Source organism: Mytilus californianus, unplaced genomic scaffold (assembly GCF_021869535.1).
Source record: "Mytilus californianus isolate M0D057914Y unplaced genomic scaffold, xbMytCali1.0.p SCAF_10, whole genome shotgun sequence".
In the NCBI taxonomy this organism is placed as follows: domain Eukaryota; kingdom Metazoa; phylum Mollusca; class Bivalvia; order Mytilida; family Mytilidae; genus Mytilus; species Mytilus californianus.
In genome coordinates, this window is record NW_026262582.1 from 44612704 (window position 1) to 44629632 (window position 16929).

Genomic DNA, 16929 nt, shown 5'->3' on the forward strand with positions numbered 1-16929 from the left:
CATTTTAAACATCCTCAAAGGCTTTGAAAAAATAGATGCAAAAAATATTCCATTGCAAAAATAGGCTTACTTCTTACCGATATAACATGTTACGTTTATTGTTCTTCCCTTAGTTTATTTATTTTGTATTTACATTGTGTCATAGGTCAAATTTATTTGTTCAGTGTATGTTCAATGGTGTTAATATGTCCTTTGATTGAGTTAAGATATTTCAATTGATATTTTATAGTGTGTCTTTCTATGTTGTGATGTTACACTATTGTTTCAGAAAAAGGGTGAAGGTTTGGTACCACTAAAACATTTAAACCCCCTGCATTTGTTTGCACCTGTCCTAAGTCAGGAATCTGATGTTCAGTAGTTGTCGTTTGTTGATGTGGTTCATAAGTGTTTCTAGTTTTTTATATAGATTAGACCGTTGGTTTTTCCTGTTTGAATGGTTGTACACTAGTAAATTTTTTGGGGCCCTTTATAGCTTACTGTTCGGTGTGAGCCAAGGCTCCGTGTTGAAGACCGTACTGTGACCTATAATGGTTTACTTTAATAAATTGTGACTTGGATGGAGAGTTGTCTCATTGGCCCTCATACCACATCTTCTTATATCTATTAAAGTTATTACAGAAATGTATTGTTCTGTGAAAGGAAATAAAAATATTGTAACACCATAGACAATAACATCAGAATGCATGGAACACTAAACTAGAGGCTCTCAAGAGCCTGTGTCGCTCACCTGTATTTACTGATGCTTTGGAAATCATGTAAAATAAGGTTAAAATCATAATTAATAGTATTAGATATTAGATATTATAATGATATCTAAGATAATAACAAAAAACTGCAAAATTTTTGTAAAATTACTAACTCAGGGGCAGCAATCCAACAACGGGTTGTCGTATTCGTCTGAAAATTTCAGGGCAGATAAATCTAAATCTGATGAACATTTTTGCCACCTGTCAGATTTGCTCTAAATGCTTTAGTTTCAGAGATATAAACCAAAAACTGCATTTTACCCCTATGTTCTATTTTTAACCAAGTCGGCCATGATGGTTGGAAGGCGGGGTCATCGGACATATTTTTTAAACTAGATACACTAATAATGATTATGGCCAAGTATGGTTAAATTTGTCTCAGTAATTTCAGAGAAGAAGATTTTTGTAAAAGATTACAAAAATTTACAAAAAATTGTTAAAAATTGACTATTAAGGGCAATAACTCCTAAAGGGGTCGACTGACAATTTTGGTCATGACAACTTATTTGTAGATCTTACTTTGCTGAACATTATTGCTGTTTACAGTTTATCTCTATCTATAATAATATTCAAGATAATAACCAAAAACTGCAAAATTTCCTTAAAATTACCAATTCAGGGGCAGCAACCCAACAACAGGTTGTCAGATTTGTCTGAAAATTTCAGGGCAGATAGATCTTGACCTGATAATCAGTTTTACCCTATGTCAGATTTACTCTAAATGCTTTGGTTTCAGAGATATAAGCCAAAATTTACATTTTATCCCTATGTTCTATTTTTAGCCATGGCGGCCATCTTGGTTGGTTGGTGGGGTCATCGGACACATTTTTTAAACTAGATACCCTAATGATGATTGTGGCCAAGTTTGGTTAAATTTGGCCCAGTGGTTTCAGAGGAGAAGATTTTTGTAAAAAGCTAACGACGACGACGACGACGGACGCCAAGTGATGAGAAAAGCTCACTTGGCCCTTCGGGCCAGGTGAGCTAAAAAAGTTGTCACACACAAAAATCAAGTATGTCAAGAAAATTTAAATTCAAATAACCAGTAATTATATAAATAAAGGTTATTTTGATAGAATTTTGTATCGGCATTCACTCATAACTCTGAATTTTAAGTTTGTGAGTGAAAAGCAGAGTTATTGGATTGACAGACAAAAGGACAAATCTGTATAATTACCAACAAAGGTACCCACAAACAAAAAGGATAAATATATAGACACAAGATATGTTTTACGCAGGAATAATGCACAGGATGTTCAGCGAGCTCTATCCCACCTCTTTATCTACCCTTATTTGCAGTAAATTCAACAACTACATAAATGTTCATGACATTTTAAGATCCAAGTTTTTGGCAAACAAGAAATAATCACCATAGGAAATGAAAATGTGTAACACTGTCATTCATAACCAGCTTGGTGCCATATATTAAGAAACTTTGACTTGTACTGGCTGAGAAAAATTCGTAAGGGTTCCGCGGAACCCAGTGTCTCGCCTACTTTTGCTGTTAATCACAGGCTCAACAAAAATGAGGAAAAAAATTAATAAAAATATTCCTCCCTATACTATCTTTTGATTGTAAGTAGCTTCTGTCCAAGTTTGGTGAAAATCCAGGATAGTTTATGAATCTAATAAATGTTTTAAAAACTTAAACTGCAGACTGTATGTAATGTTAACTGGAAGAAAAACTAAGTCCATTTATAAGTAAATTACGAAAAAAATGGAACAAAATTTTAACAAAATTTCCTTCTAGATACTAGCTTTGTATCATAAACAAGCTTCTGTCCAAGTTTGATACAAATCCAGAAAAGTTAAAGAAAGTTGTTAAAATTTTAAAAACTTTAACCACAGAGTGAATGTAACGTTAACTGGCAGAAAAACTAAGTCCATTTATAAGTAAAATACGGAAAAAATGGAATTTTTTTTTACAAAATTTACTTCTGGATACTATCTAATGATCATAAACAAGCTTCTTTCCAAGTTTGGTAGAAATCCAGGATAGTTTAAGAAAGTTATTAAAATTTCAAAAACTTTAACCAAATAGTGAATGTAATGTTTCCTGGCAGAAAAACTAAGTCCATTTATAAGTAAAATACAGAAAAAACATAATTTTTTTTTTACAAAATTTACTTTTAAATATTATCTTATGATCATAAACAAGCTTCTGTCCAAGTTTGGTAGACATCCAGGATAGTTTAAGAAAGTTATTAAAATTTCAAAAACTTTAACCACAGAGTGAATATTTGTGGACGCCGCCGCCGACGGAATGTAGGATCGCTATGTCTCGCTTTTTCGACAAAAGTCGAAGGCTCGACAAAAATGAGATAAAAAACTCATAAATGTGCACAAAAAGTTTTTTTGACACACAGGAAGTGGAACATATGAAATGGGAGTCACACGGTATGACATAATAAGACGAAGCTTAGCGCTATATATCAAGGATCTCAGAATAGTTGTTGCTGAGAAAAATGTGACAGAGATGTGTTCAGAACAGACAAATGAACAGACGTAAAGACTAACAGAGGTAAACATGTATGGCTCCTCAATTGAGCAGGGGTATAAATTACACACAAGATACAGAAGAATATGCCAACATTGAAGCATTAAATCCATAGCTTTTAAAGCATAGCAAACCCCACATCCCTTTGCCTGTTGTGCCCCATACCCTTGTCGTACCAAATCCCCTTGTAAAATGATGGACTTACTGCTACAGAAAGCAAAAATAATAAAAACAAAGAAATTAATAATATGTACATTATAAAAACATTAACCTACTTAACCTAGGATAATTTTGTTATTTTATTTTATGTACATGTAATTAACTTTATAATTTTCTGTCATCTTAAAATTTTATTTAAAAAACTCAAATTTGACATACATGTATTTAGGTTAAAAGCTATGAAAACGAATATTTTCTCATGCTGATTTAAATGGTTAAAGACTTCCAATTTATATTCAATATTTATAAAGTTTAACCAACTACAAGGAATTTTTCTAATGAAGACTTACAAAGTATAATTAAGAAAAAAAAATAGAAATATAAAGAATGATTCATAAATATTAAATTATGCTTTATCATTGAAATGATATGTAGCTATTCTTTTATACAACAATTCACAAATAATACATTATGTAGTAAATTCACTGCAATAATATACAACCCTAGCACCAAAGCTAAAATTAAGAGCTCACTAGCAAGGCTACAAATGTGTTTAAGCACAGCACATGTGGTAATATATGATCATTTACACCATTAGTCCAGTGGATATTTCTGAAATACTCATCCGACATATTTCTTAGTGTCTAAATTTAGTCATATTTATAAACTTGCTTTTTAAAATTATTGGCTTTTATTATTTTATATTTTATTTATGTTTTTTTAATAGTTTATATTCTTTAACTTGGTAAGGAAAATAAAAAGTTATTATTGTCGTTAAAAATGTAAAAATATTAAATATGCTATTGTGTAATCATATATCAAGCTGCCCATCAATTATTGGTAAATTAAGAAATGAAAAGAAAAAATATTTGCTTGCTTGCTTGCTGGGTGTTTTTGCTAAAAAAAAATAATGAAATAATAGATATATATTTTGTATGAGGTAAATGAATAAGGTAAGTAAAGAATGAAAAAGTGCCATTATGAACTCATGACAGAAATATCCACTTTTTCCATTACAAGATAAAACGTGGAGATATAAAAAAAAAAACAGAAATCTCGCTTACTCTTTCTGCAATAGAGACTTTTTGGTCTGTAGTAGTTGTCTTTAAAAATAAAGTTATATTATACAGTTAAATATTCTTCCCTTTCTATCTATTTAAGAAAACTTCTATTAAATTTTCAAAGTAAAATTTCATAAGAATAAGAGTGCACATGCTGAAATGTCTCGCCTGTTTTACTTATCATTGAATTCATGTTGAAAGTCTGTAATATGAAGGTTTTACTAAAAGCATCTCATATAATTAACATTATCAATGTACTATGAAAATGAGGTCATGGTGAGATGAACCATGCAAGACAGACATGTACACCTTACAATCATTCCATATACCAAATATAGTTGACCTATTGCTTATAGTATCTGATAAACTGACAAAATTACGAAAACTTATCATTGCCCAATGAACCTTGAAAATGAGGTCAAGGTCATATGAACCCTGCCAGACAGACATGTTCACCTCACAATGGTTCCATACACTAAATATAATTGACCTATTGCTTATAATATCTGAGAAATAGACCAAACCACAAAAACTAAAAATTGTCCAATGAACCATGAAAATGAGGTCATGGTCATATGAAACCTGCAAGACAGCTTGTCATTCTCTTCGCTTTTACTTTTATCTACTTTGTTTAATGAAATATTCTTATTCAGACCAAGTTGTATGATTTCTCTTCATCTCACTCCATAAATCTTTGGAAATATATATTAAATATGTCGTTTTCCCTTGAGACCATATAAAAAAAACACATCAACAAATTGTTATTTAGAAATTAAAAAGTAAACAAAAGGATAAAAAAGTTCAAAGAATTGTAAGAAATCAGCACTTGAAAAGAAAAAAAACCATGTTAACAAAAGTGCATTTCCTTTCCCCCATATTTGTTATTTCACCAGCCACGACTAAGTTCACCCAATACTAAACTAATACAAAATATTTTGTACAATTTTATGTTTGCACCATTTACATCTGAAACCTACCTGCTGTATAAAGGCTTGAGATTCCCCTGATGCTTGTTCTGGTTGTTGATACAGCATCTCTGGAGTTGGCTGTGCATATCCTGCCAAGGCCTGTTGTGCCAACATCTGTTCTTGTACCTATAACAAAATAAACCCCATCAGAGGTGTCTATAATTGTCCCATTCTTATATGTACATATGAAATAGATAAGTTTGGCTATTCCCCTATGTGACAAAGCATTTGATTGGTGTCCAGAGGATACAATGCCCCACTCGAACTATCCCATTTCCATGTCACTGACCCATGAAATTTGCACAAAACCCTCAGGTTCTCACTAAGGACTTCTGAAGGCAAGTCCAGGGACTCATCATTTTTGGCTACTGCAATTCCAACAGTGAGAAGATGAAATTGTATTAATATATAATTTAACATTTTAGTCTCCATGACAAAATAAAGCATGGGAATACATTTATTTTTAATTGTTTTGTAAAAATGATGATATATGTGCTCATCTGATACAACATTTTACAATCTTGATGAATCTTTAGACCTACCATTTTGAAAATGATGAATCCAGACCGATTTTCATCACTCATGGTCTCGTCTTATTAGAACCCTGACCCCTACTTTGGCATACACATTAAACAGTTCACCTCATAATGAAAATGTATACTAAGTTTCCAGTTGATCACAAGCTACCCTAAAACAACTCTAACCAGACTATCATTAACCAAATCTTTAACCTAATATGGGACAGATGGACGGACACACAAACATGAAAATATATTGCGCCTTTACCATCATAGGCTGAATATATAAACATACAGGCTACAGCTAGCATCATAGTTATTATGAAAATTTACCTGTTGACTCATCAACTGTTGTTGTAATGCCTCATCAGTGTACCCAGCTTGTTGTGGTTGTTGTAATGCCTGCTGTTGAGCAATGTAGGCCTGAATGACCTCATATGGTATGGCCTGACCAGTGTTAGGGTCTATGTATTGTTCCATGCCTCCTTCAACACCTATAGAAGATACAAAAAATTCAATTATTACACTATAGTTCTGATAGACTTTTCTTTCCATCCTTGTACCTGGGAAAGAAAGCAATCAGAAGTTCAGTTTTAGGGTAAAAATAGGAAAACCCATTTACAGATATTGTTAGTTGAGCTGTTTATGTCAGATTATGTCAAGTCTTTAAATTCATGACAAAACTATACTGGTACAACGAGAAATAGCTAACAGATATAAATAATCATCTTAAAAATTCACTACATTTACAATTGTGGGAGGGGACAATTGGGATCTTGGTCATAGTATATGTTGGGTTTCTCACCTGGTTGAACCTGGAATCCCTGCGGCAGTGGACAATTGGGATCTTGTCCATAGTACATGTAATTGTTTGGATCAGAGTAGAACTGTTGTAGATAAGCCTCTCGCTGCTGTCTTTCTATCTCTGCCATTTCCTCCTGTGCTTTGACCTGGGCTTCAAATATTTGTCTTCTTTCTTCCTTACTAATCTTTGGTGGTGTTGGTAACAGAACTTTTCTACAATGTACAGATATTGGTAAAAACTTTATTCATAATTATAGTATAAAAGAAATTCAAAAATTGCATATCCTGAAGACAATCATTTTTTTCCCCACCTTTTTTTACATTTTCAATTGAATTGAAAAAATCCTTCTTGCTTAGGCCATGATAAAAAAAAATCATATATTTTCAAACAATAGATTGCTATTTGCTTAGAATTGCTTTATCTTTTGGAAATTCTTTTTCTATTATAATTGGATGTTAAAAATTGAGCTCAATTAATCTTGCATTGTTGTCAGTAATCAAATAAAAGCGTCTACATTATCTCTGAAAAAATTGGTTCACCAACTTTTGCTACTTTTTCATTGTACAGTGTATAGCCCAGATAGGACTAGTACTAGTCAAAAACAAAATCTAGAAAAAAAAACATACCTTGGCCTATCTGTAAACTCATCATCCTCCGGTGGAGGAGGTGGTGGGGGCCTCTTCTTTTTCTTTCTTGTATCCCAGCCGGCAGCTGTCAACAAAAAATGAAAATTCATAAATTGGGTATATAATTTGCAACTATTATTTCATAATCATGCCATTAAAACAAATTTTGCTTCTATATATAAATATGAAAAAAAAACAATGGTTGTCATCTGGTTAACTTTGCTACCAATACATTGATGCCAACCCCTTTTTGGTACAATCAGTAAATAAAGATTGAGATGTCTGAAATTTTGTTATTCTCTTTCAGTAATCATAAAATTTTACCATAATCATACATGTACTAACAACAAAACTCAATGTGAGGAACCAATGGTTTCTTTTACCTATTTAATTAGATACTATGTTGGTGAGCAAGTGATTTCTATACAATGTTCAGGAAGAAATATGTATCTCAGTTTCCTTTTCTTCACTATAGGAGCTTCATTTGTTCTATCAGATTCATTAACTATTTGGAACTATTTGGAATTCGCCATTTCAGAACCTAAAGGACTATTGGTAATATCATTGTTCGTACACCAAAACGTTAAAAACCTTACATCAGTGGTTAAATTTCCATTGTTTCAGAAACTTTTAACCAATCACAACTTTTTGGTGTACGCTTTTGAAAAAATTACCTAGACTGCATTAGATTCTGAAATGGCAAATTGAACAATAAATGGATAGATCTTTTCTTACTGTAGATAGTCCCGTGAAAAAAGAACATATTTATTAATCTAAATTAATCAAGTGCTTATCCCTACACAAAAATAATAGGCATTAAAACGGCAAAATGAAGACTGTTATTTGTTCGTTTGTCTCTTTTGTTTTTTGCCATGGTTTTGTCTCTCTTTGACGTATGAGTTTAAATTGTCTTTTTGGTATCTTCAGCCTCTGTTCCAGAAATTGACTTTACCTAAATGTCTAAATCTATCTTGAACTCTCTCCATCTGTTCAATCCTCTTTTCATTTTTCACAGTAACATCTGATTTATCTGTAAAGAAAACAAGCTTTATTAAAAATGCTCTTCAGTCTCTGCATGCAACAATGGATGCTAAGAGTCAGTTTCAATTCTATGAATCTTCATGAACAAATTATTAAAGATCAGATTTTTTAAATGAGTTGTATAATTGAAGTTTATCTTTGTCTGTATAGTATACAAACAAAATTCTAATATGATGTCCTTATTTTGCTTTGTAAACAAAGCTGTGTTCTAAATGGTACAAAATATGTTTGGCACAACCTTACTGCTTACATTTGCGTTATTTTCTTTTTTATCCTAATAAAGTGTATCTATTTTAGCAGCTTACATAACATTTTATTATATATTGTTATTAAAATATCATGTATTTACCCTGCTTTTAGTTTTTAAACTTATATGAAAATGTAATGTACATACTTCATGGGGAGGAAACAGGAACAGCAAAACATGCCTAAGGTATTTTTGTTTGTTTCGGCCTATAAAAATACTGTATTTGTCCTATTTTGTTAAAAAAATAAATTATGTGACATAAACAGACAATTTTAAGTCAAACTAGATATCATTGAGATGGGAGCCATCTCTGTGGGCCCCGCTGTGAATAATGTGTGGTAAAAAATTTGTATCTTTATCATTGGACATGGGGTTGTCAACTGAAACCAAAGTTTTTGACCTTGACCTTTGACCTAGGAAATTGTACATAAATTATGACACACCCTCTGGTGTTGGTTTATATACATGGCAAGTATAAACTTTGAAATCATAACGGTTCTCAAGATATAGAGCAGACACGATCTTTACCATAGGACATGGGGTTGTCAACTAAAACCAAAGTTTTTGACCTTGACCTTTGACCTAGGAAGTTCTACATACATTATGACACACCCTCTGGTGTTGGTTAATATACATATCAAGTATAAACTTTGAAATCATAACAGTTCTCTATAGAGCGGACACAATTTGTTACGGACGGACAGACAGACAGACTGATCCCTATAGGGCGGCCGCCATTCGGCGGGTCCCTAACAATTCATGCACTGAAGGGGTTATCTTACCTAGTTCCTTTTCATGTCTTTTTCTTTCCTCAACTTGTTGTTTTTTTGGAATTCTAAACAACTCCTAAAATCAAGAAAAACAATGGGTCATATTGGATTCATGATTCTCGTTGTATGTTCTTCCCACAGTGATCTATACCTGTATACTAAATACATGAACATGAAATCTCAAAATTCTTTTTAAAAATTTAATTGAAAAAAAAATATGAATTGATAATACTTTATTTTTCCAAGTGACACTAGTTGCATGAAATTTATATCAACATGATCAATTGAACATAATTCTTTTCATTATGCTCTTTAAATATTTACAGGCGTGTTATGTGTGTTACCTGGTTCCGTAATATATCACCTGTAATTGTAACATGTCATCAATAAACTCAATTTGCAACCTTCAAATCAATGACTGAGTCAGGAATATTAAAGTTAAGTATACGTTTTTTATGTAGCGTTTTGTTGACCGTTTTTGTCTCGTCATTTTTCATTTTTTTTGCTGTGGTTGTGTCAGTTTCTCTAACACTATTAAATTGTCTGTTTTGGTATCGTCCACTTTTTAAAAGACCAAAGTAATCACCAAATAAACCTTAATAAACAGTCAATCAAATTCATTTTTTCTAGTATAACATACCTTAAGATCACTCCAGTTTACAAGTAACTCATCTGCAAGAATTGCCACCTCATCCATTGGATCAGGTCGAGGTTCAATGTATTTTATTTCCTCCAAAGCAGAAGAGCTATCTGCTGCTACAGATTCTACATCACCTGTAGATGTGGAGGAGTCAGCAGGTGATTGTACAGGCTGTTCTCGACTTTTGGAATCATCACTCGTGGAATCAATGTCAGATGACTGATGACCTTCCACGGCTTCAGCCTCGGACACTTGGTCATTTCCAGCGCCTGTCTTTCCTTCAAAGTCTGTATATAACTCATTGGTTGTGTATTCACTGAAATTGTCACTCGTGCTTGTCCTAGATTCATTATCGTCACTTGATGCTTCGTCAGGAAACCTAACTCTCTTTTTCAGTTGCCTTGTCTCTTTGCTTGATGCCAGAATAGAAATGGGCATTTCCTTTGGTACAGGAGGCGGAGGCACTGATTGACAGGGCTGTAACTCCTCCCCTTCTTCTCGTCCAGCCCATCTCTGAACAAGGGACAATATTTTACTGTCTTTAAGCATATTTTTTGTATTAATTGGCAAGTCCTTCAAAATTGTTAATATCTGGAAAAGAAAACGAAAATCAGGTTGTTAAAAAAAAAATCAATATTTATGTAAATCCCAGTATTATAAGTATAAGTAAATTATCATAAAAAATTAAAAATATTCTAATTTTTATTGACTGATTGATGGCTGCTTAACATCAAGTGGAACATATCACATGCATATTCAGGACACAATTGTAAATTTTAAATAACTTACTTGAACTTTGAGTTCCTGACATTCCTCTGTCTTATCTGCCATCCAAGTCCACAGTAATTCTAATCCATGGTAATCCAGGAAAAGTCGCAAACAATTTCTATCAGAACACTCCTACAATATAATTTTTTTCTTTATTTACAGTACCTCTGTTATTTTCATTGTGATCATTATAACCTCTTGACTAAATTTCTGTATTTTGTTCCATAATGTAGAGATTTCATTATGTGAACATGTATTACTATGTTTATCAAACTTTCAGTCTAATCAATGCAAATCTAAAATAAGCAAAGAGTACCACAAAAAATTGACAAACCATTTATTTTTCATCAAGGAGCCACCTCCAGATAAACAATCAAAATTCCTGAATTCCACAACAAAATGAGACATAATTTTACAAAACCTTGAGGTTCTCTTCAACTATGCTTGTGAAAGTATTAAAATAACACTGGAATTATCTAAATAAGTTTTCTATAACTTAGCTTGAAAATTCTGCAGATTGTTTACTATTTTGTTAATCATTTTTCATGAAAGAAATATAATTTAAACACTATTTTGGTAAAAAGATTGGAAAACCAATTTCTAAATAAATTCATACATACTTATGAATTTGAATTCCAAAGTCTGAGAAATCTTTATCTGAACATGTTTTATATTTTATTATAAAAGCTTTTAAAGGGGCATTAGCTACGAGATATAGAAATGTTCAGCCATTAAAAGGAAAAGAATGTCAACATTGAAAGTGAAACAAAGGTGAACCATTTTGTTGACTGATTCGATCCACAAAAAATCATTCTTATGCAGGTAAAAATTTGTAAGGGTTCCGCAGAACCCAGTGTCTCGCCTACTTTTGCTGTTAATTGCAGGCTCAACAAAAATGAGGAACAAAATTAATAAAAATATTCCTCTCTATACTATCTTTTAATTGTAAGTAGCTTTTGTCCAAGTTTGGTAAAAATCCAGGATAGTTTATGAATCTAATAAATGTTTTAAAAACTTAAACTGCAGACTGTATGTAATGTTAACTGGAAAAAAAACTAATTCCATTTATAAGTAAAATACGAAAAAATGGAACAAAGTTTTAACAAAATTTCCTTCTAGATATATATATATATATATACTAGCTTTTAATCATAAACAAGCTTCTGTCCAAGTTTGGTACAAATCCAGGATAGTTTAAGAAAGTTGTTAAAATTTTAAAAAACTTTAACCACAGAATGAATGTAATGTAAACTGGCAGAAAAACTAAGTCCATTTATAAGTTAAATATGGATAAACTGGATTTTTTTTACAAAATTTACTTCTGGATACTATCTCATGATCAAAAACAAGCTTCTTTCCAAGTTTGGTAGAAATCCAGGATAGTTTAAGAAAGTTATTAAAATTTTAAAAACATAACCACAGAGTGAATGTAATGTTTCCTGGCAGAAAAACTAAGTCCACTTATAAGTAAAATACGGAAAAAATGGATTTTTTTTTTCACAAAATTTACTTTTGAATATTATCTTATGATCATAAACAAGCTTCTGTCCAAGTTTGATAGAAATCCAGGATAGTTTAAGAAAGTTATTAAAATTTCAAAAACTTTAACCACAGAGTGAATATTTGTGGACGCCGCCGACGCCGACAGAATGTAGGATTGCTATGTCTCGCTTTTTCGACAAAAGTCGAAGGCTCGACAAAAACGATGATTTACTTATTTTTTTAACCTATAACATGAAATCAAACAGACCTAGAAAAGTCCAATTTCAAGTGGTCGATATCTATTCATATTTAAGTTTATGTTTATATCGGGTTATGAGGCCGTCGGCAGTCTTCGGAGGTCATCTCGATGATTAATTAGATGGCGACTAGACTAAAATGCACACGAAACGCTGATCATATATTATCGAGTCCATGCATTGTTTATTGTTATATTGTTTATTTCAGACTTAATGTAATTTGGATATACGTTTTAGTATGTTATAAATCAATTATGAGAATTTGAGTCAAATTAGTGAACATGAATTTGACAGCTAATGCCCCTTTAAGATTAACTTAAAAAGTGGCCAACTTTTTAAACAGAAGTAATTAAAATATATTACCTGTATGATTTTGAGAATTTTGATCCTAAATTGTGTTTCCTCAGACCTAACCATCAGACGACACAAGTTCAATACATCTGTCTTGTTGTGTAAGCCTTGCTCTGATAACAAATCCAATTCCTCTTCAATCTACAATAGAAATTTTTTTATTTCTGAATACTACCTTTTTATCGGTTTAATACCACAGGCTATGGTTGATTTGAAACAACGCCATTCAATAAAAGCAGTTTGAGATATACTTTATTCTTAGTACAAATCATACTTTCACATATGTAATCAGGTAATGGGAGTGAAACAGACACATTATTTCATAAATTTATCAATGAGTGTACAAAAAGTTATTAAAATAAAATTGAACATAGCTCTGCCTCCATTGAAAAAACAATCCTTTTCTTTTATGTAAAATTGTGCAACGGTAGTTTTTAGAGCTATGAAACATACTTTTTCTGATTCTACTATCATTATCTGACAAACCAACAATTTCTTTTTGGCAACAAATATTCCCTATTTTCTGAGATAAGTCCTTGTTCAATAAATCTTACATCTTCCTCTTGAAATAATTCTTCTGAAGCCTTCTTGTCCTCTTCTTGTTCTGCTGGCTTTTTCTTGGTTTTTAATGGAGTTGATTTATTGATGCCGATCGTTCCTCTGCACTTTTCTGTTCCACAAAAACATTTTTGAGCTTCTTTACTGTAATTCAAATATCAATTATCCATAAAATGTTCCTTCAGTTTGAATGTGACAATTCATTCTTTTAAATTTCATCATGATATAGCTTTCAACAAGTAATTACTAAGACTAAATTATTCTTGCTACGGTGAAGATAAAATGCAAGAGAAATAAGGTAAAGGATACATTTATATGTATAAACTTAGATTGGTTGACAAAATCTCTATTGCAGGATTTTTGGTTTACCTCCAAAAGGATAGTGGTCTTTGCAACATTTTGCTATTAGACTGTTAAGTGTAATCATTTAAAAATTTAAAGAAGATCATAGAATTCAAGGTTCAACTTACCCGTAAGTTTCAAACTGGTAATCAAAGGTCAGTTCTGTACCTGCTGGAATCTCTTTCTTTGTGAAGAAACCTACACGCAACACTCCATTTACTGTCCACTGAAATGTACAAGTAAACAAGATTTTCAGTCTTGGTTCTTCAGAACTCTATTTTCAAATCTTACAAGCATAATATTTTTATGGTCTTTTGTCAAGTACTCTTTGAAAATATGGAAATAATTTTTATTGTTTACTTATACAGTAATGTTAAACATTCACGATCGATTATCAAAATATAATGTATGGAACTATTTCCAGATTTTTATAAGCAATAATACACAGCTGTACATGTTTATTTGAGTGTACAAATATTAATCTCTTTTCCTCTAATATTGCTTCATTAGTATTCTTAAACAAACAAACATTTTTTTCCGACAGAAATTACTGGAAGCACTGTAAATACATTTAGAATGACATGTCAACCATAATTTCATGATGAAGATGTAATTTACAACAATTCTATCAATTGTTTGAAAATTACCAAAAGCAGAAAGAACAGACTTAAATGAGTTATAATTGCAGTTCCTTATCATCACAGTTGCTAAAATGTTTCAAAACAATGTACAAGAAATTCAAGCCTTACAGTAGCCTCATGACAGATACAATGTCATGTTTAAATGGTAACTCTATAATATTAAAACACCGACATATGTTGAACAACAGAGGTCAACATTTTATTCACTGTTTACAATGTACCTATCATGTTCAAACAAGTCCCTAAATAATGCAAAATTATATATATATTCGTGTTGATTTTTATGTGAATAGTACCAGTAGATGCCAAGTCAAATTTTTATTTGCTATGGTAGCAGGAGTAGACTATGTCTTTCATAAGCCTTTATAATAATCTACTCCAACTACCATAATGAACCAACGGGTATTATTTACCTGAAACCATCATATGTTAATCTATAAATCATAACATGGGAGTCATGCTAGGGGAGTTGTCTAATTGATGTTTTGTGTAGTGTTTGTCTTTTCGTTTTTTTGCCATGGCATTGTCAGTTTGTTATCGACTTATGAGTTTGAATATCCCTTTGGAATCTTTTACCTCTCTTTCATATTACCGACTTTTGACAAAGACATTTTTCATATTACTGACTTTTGACACAGGCGTATATAATTTTTTGATGCAGGACATTTCTGTCACACTTTCAGTTTGGCCACAGTCGTTTTCGGCTATACTGCCAGTTCCGACATACTTGGAAAGTCATTTCGACCATGGTTTTTATTGTTATAAACGAAGGAAAATATAATTGTTTCTAGAAACAGATGTTAAGAAACAAATGGAAAAAATACATTTTCATCATATATACTTGTTTATATATATATACATTTATTTTCCTTGATAAAAATGTATCAATTGATGAATGGTTTAAGAAAATTCGTAAAATGGTGATTATTAATAAAAAATTTAGTTTTTAAATATTCCATAAAAAATATGATAGTTATTACATACGTAAATATAATGTATTAGGAAAATGGACTTCAATGTTCTTTCTGTGTATTTTTAAATTGTATTTTGCAAGATCCCATGCCATTGAAAATATTAATAAATAAGATGAACTTGTTTTATTGTAAACAAAAACACAACATATCTTTTTTTTGTTTGTTTAGAACAAATAAGAATTCAAATTATATAATTTTCATCTGCTGCGGCACTTCTCCCTTGATTGTTATGTTTGACTTCATGACATAGAGTAATTTGGGACCAGAACCGCTTATATCCGGATCTAAATTTAGCAAGATTTTTAGTATCATGAATATTGACTGTCAATATACATATAAACAGAAACATAGCGTCAATATACTTATAAATATTTATGTTTGTTATGGACAAATTGTTTATTTTCTACTTTTGTTATAAAAATGTATTTAGGGCTATTCCATTAAAATGTATGTGGGAGGGTAGGAAGGGAAGTTTAATTATTGAATGTGGGTCATGGGTCTTTTTTCAGTATGCGTCTATTACCATTATGCAAAATTATCTAAAAAATGGTTCTTGGTTGTAGGGTTATTTTGGAAGTCCCTTCCTACCCTCCCACATACATTTTAATGGAATAGCCCTTATGAAGTATACATAAAAATATTTATAGATATAGGAAGATGTGGTATGAGTGCCAATGAGACAACTCTCCATCCAAGTTACAATTTATAAAAGTAAACCATTATAGGTCAAGGTACGGCCTTCAACACGGAGCATGTTTGTTATGGACAAATTGTTTATTTTCTACTTTTGTTATAAAAATGTATTTAAGAAGCACTATAAAAGTCAAAAGGAAACATTGTTAATGTCTTAATCATGCGTGACATCTTCGTTTTTCACAGTAGATGGACATACACATTATGACAAAATTACTTTTTCTTAAGTAATATTCTTTTTCAAAACAAACTTCTGTCATAACAATTAATGCATATATATACATGTTAAAAACAATAAGAAATAGTGTGGCCCAAACATCTCGAAAGCTAATTTTTCTTGAGACATTCTGGTACTTGGTTAAGTATTTAAAGAGCAACTAAAAGAAGTAAAATCAAGCTTACAATTGTTGCGATTTGGGGAAAAAATTTAACTGTTATACGTTTTCTATACACGACAAAATCATACGAAAACAGGTTATTTTTTCCCAAAAATGCACTGATGGTATGCTGATTATCCTTTTTTAGTTGCTCTTACTTGGCAGAGTACCAGAATGTCCAAACTTATGTAGGTAATCTGTCATATTTTATATTAATCCAGCTAGTCAAAATTCAGTAGTGTGAAAAGTCTATTATCTCTACCAAAAAAATTACTTAGGCCAACAGAAGTTGCTTTAAATCTACTGACATGTCTTAATTTTTTCTCAATTTTTTTGTCAATGATTTTTAGTTTTTTAGGAGCACTGCAGTTTCCTACATGTGTGAAACGTACCAACACATACAAATAC

At 31.5% G+C, this 16929-nt stretch overlaps 1 protein-coding gene across 4 annotated transcripts in view; it reads right to left on the minus strand.

Annotated features, from left to right (window-relative positions):
• LOC127718205 (uncharacterized) overlaps positions 1–16929 on the minus strand; it is a 68747-nt gene that overhangs the window by 6609 nt on the left and 45209 nt on the right. For 2 of the 4 annotated variants that reach the window (XR_007989635.1, XR_007989634.1), the window contains exons 12-13: positions 13965–14062; positions 13612–13638 (exon numbers count right to left, since the gene is read on the minus strand). Coding sequence is in view for 2 of the 4 variants with exons in the window: in XM_052224176.1 (XP_052080136.1) it covers positions 4467–4505; positions 5441–5557; positions 6283–6443; positions 6755–6966; positions 7381–7465; positions 8333–8410; positions 9451–9514; positions 10079–10669; positions 10868–10978; positions 12949–13077; positions 13491–13638; positions 13965–14062 (1833 nt within the window). In the remaining 2 variants the exon portion in view is untranslated. Of the gene's footprint in view, positions 1–4466; positions 4506–5440; positions 5558–6282; positions 6444–6754; positions 6967–7380; positions 7466–8332; positions 8411–9450; positions 9515–10078; positions 10670–10867; positions 10979–12948; positions 13078–13490; positions 13639–13964; positions 14063–16929 lie in introns of those variants that run through there. The other 2 variants (XM_052224176.1, XM_052224177.1) reach the window with 2 other exon arrangements.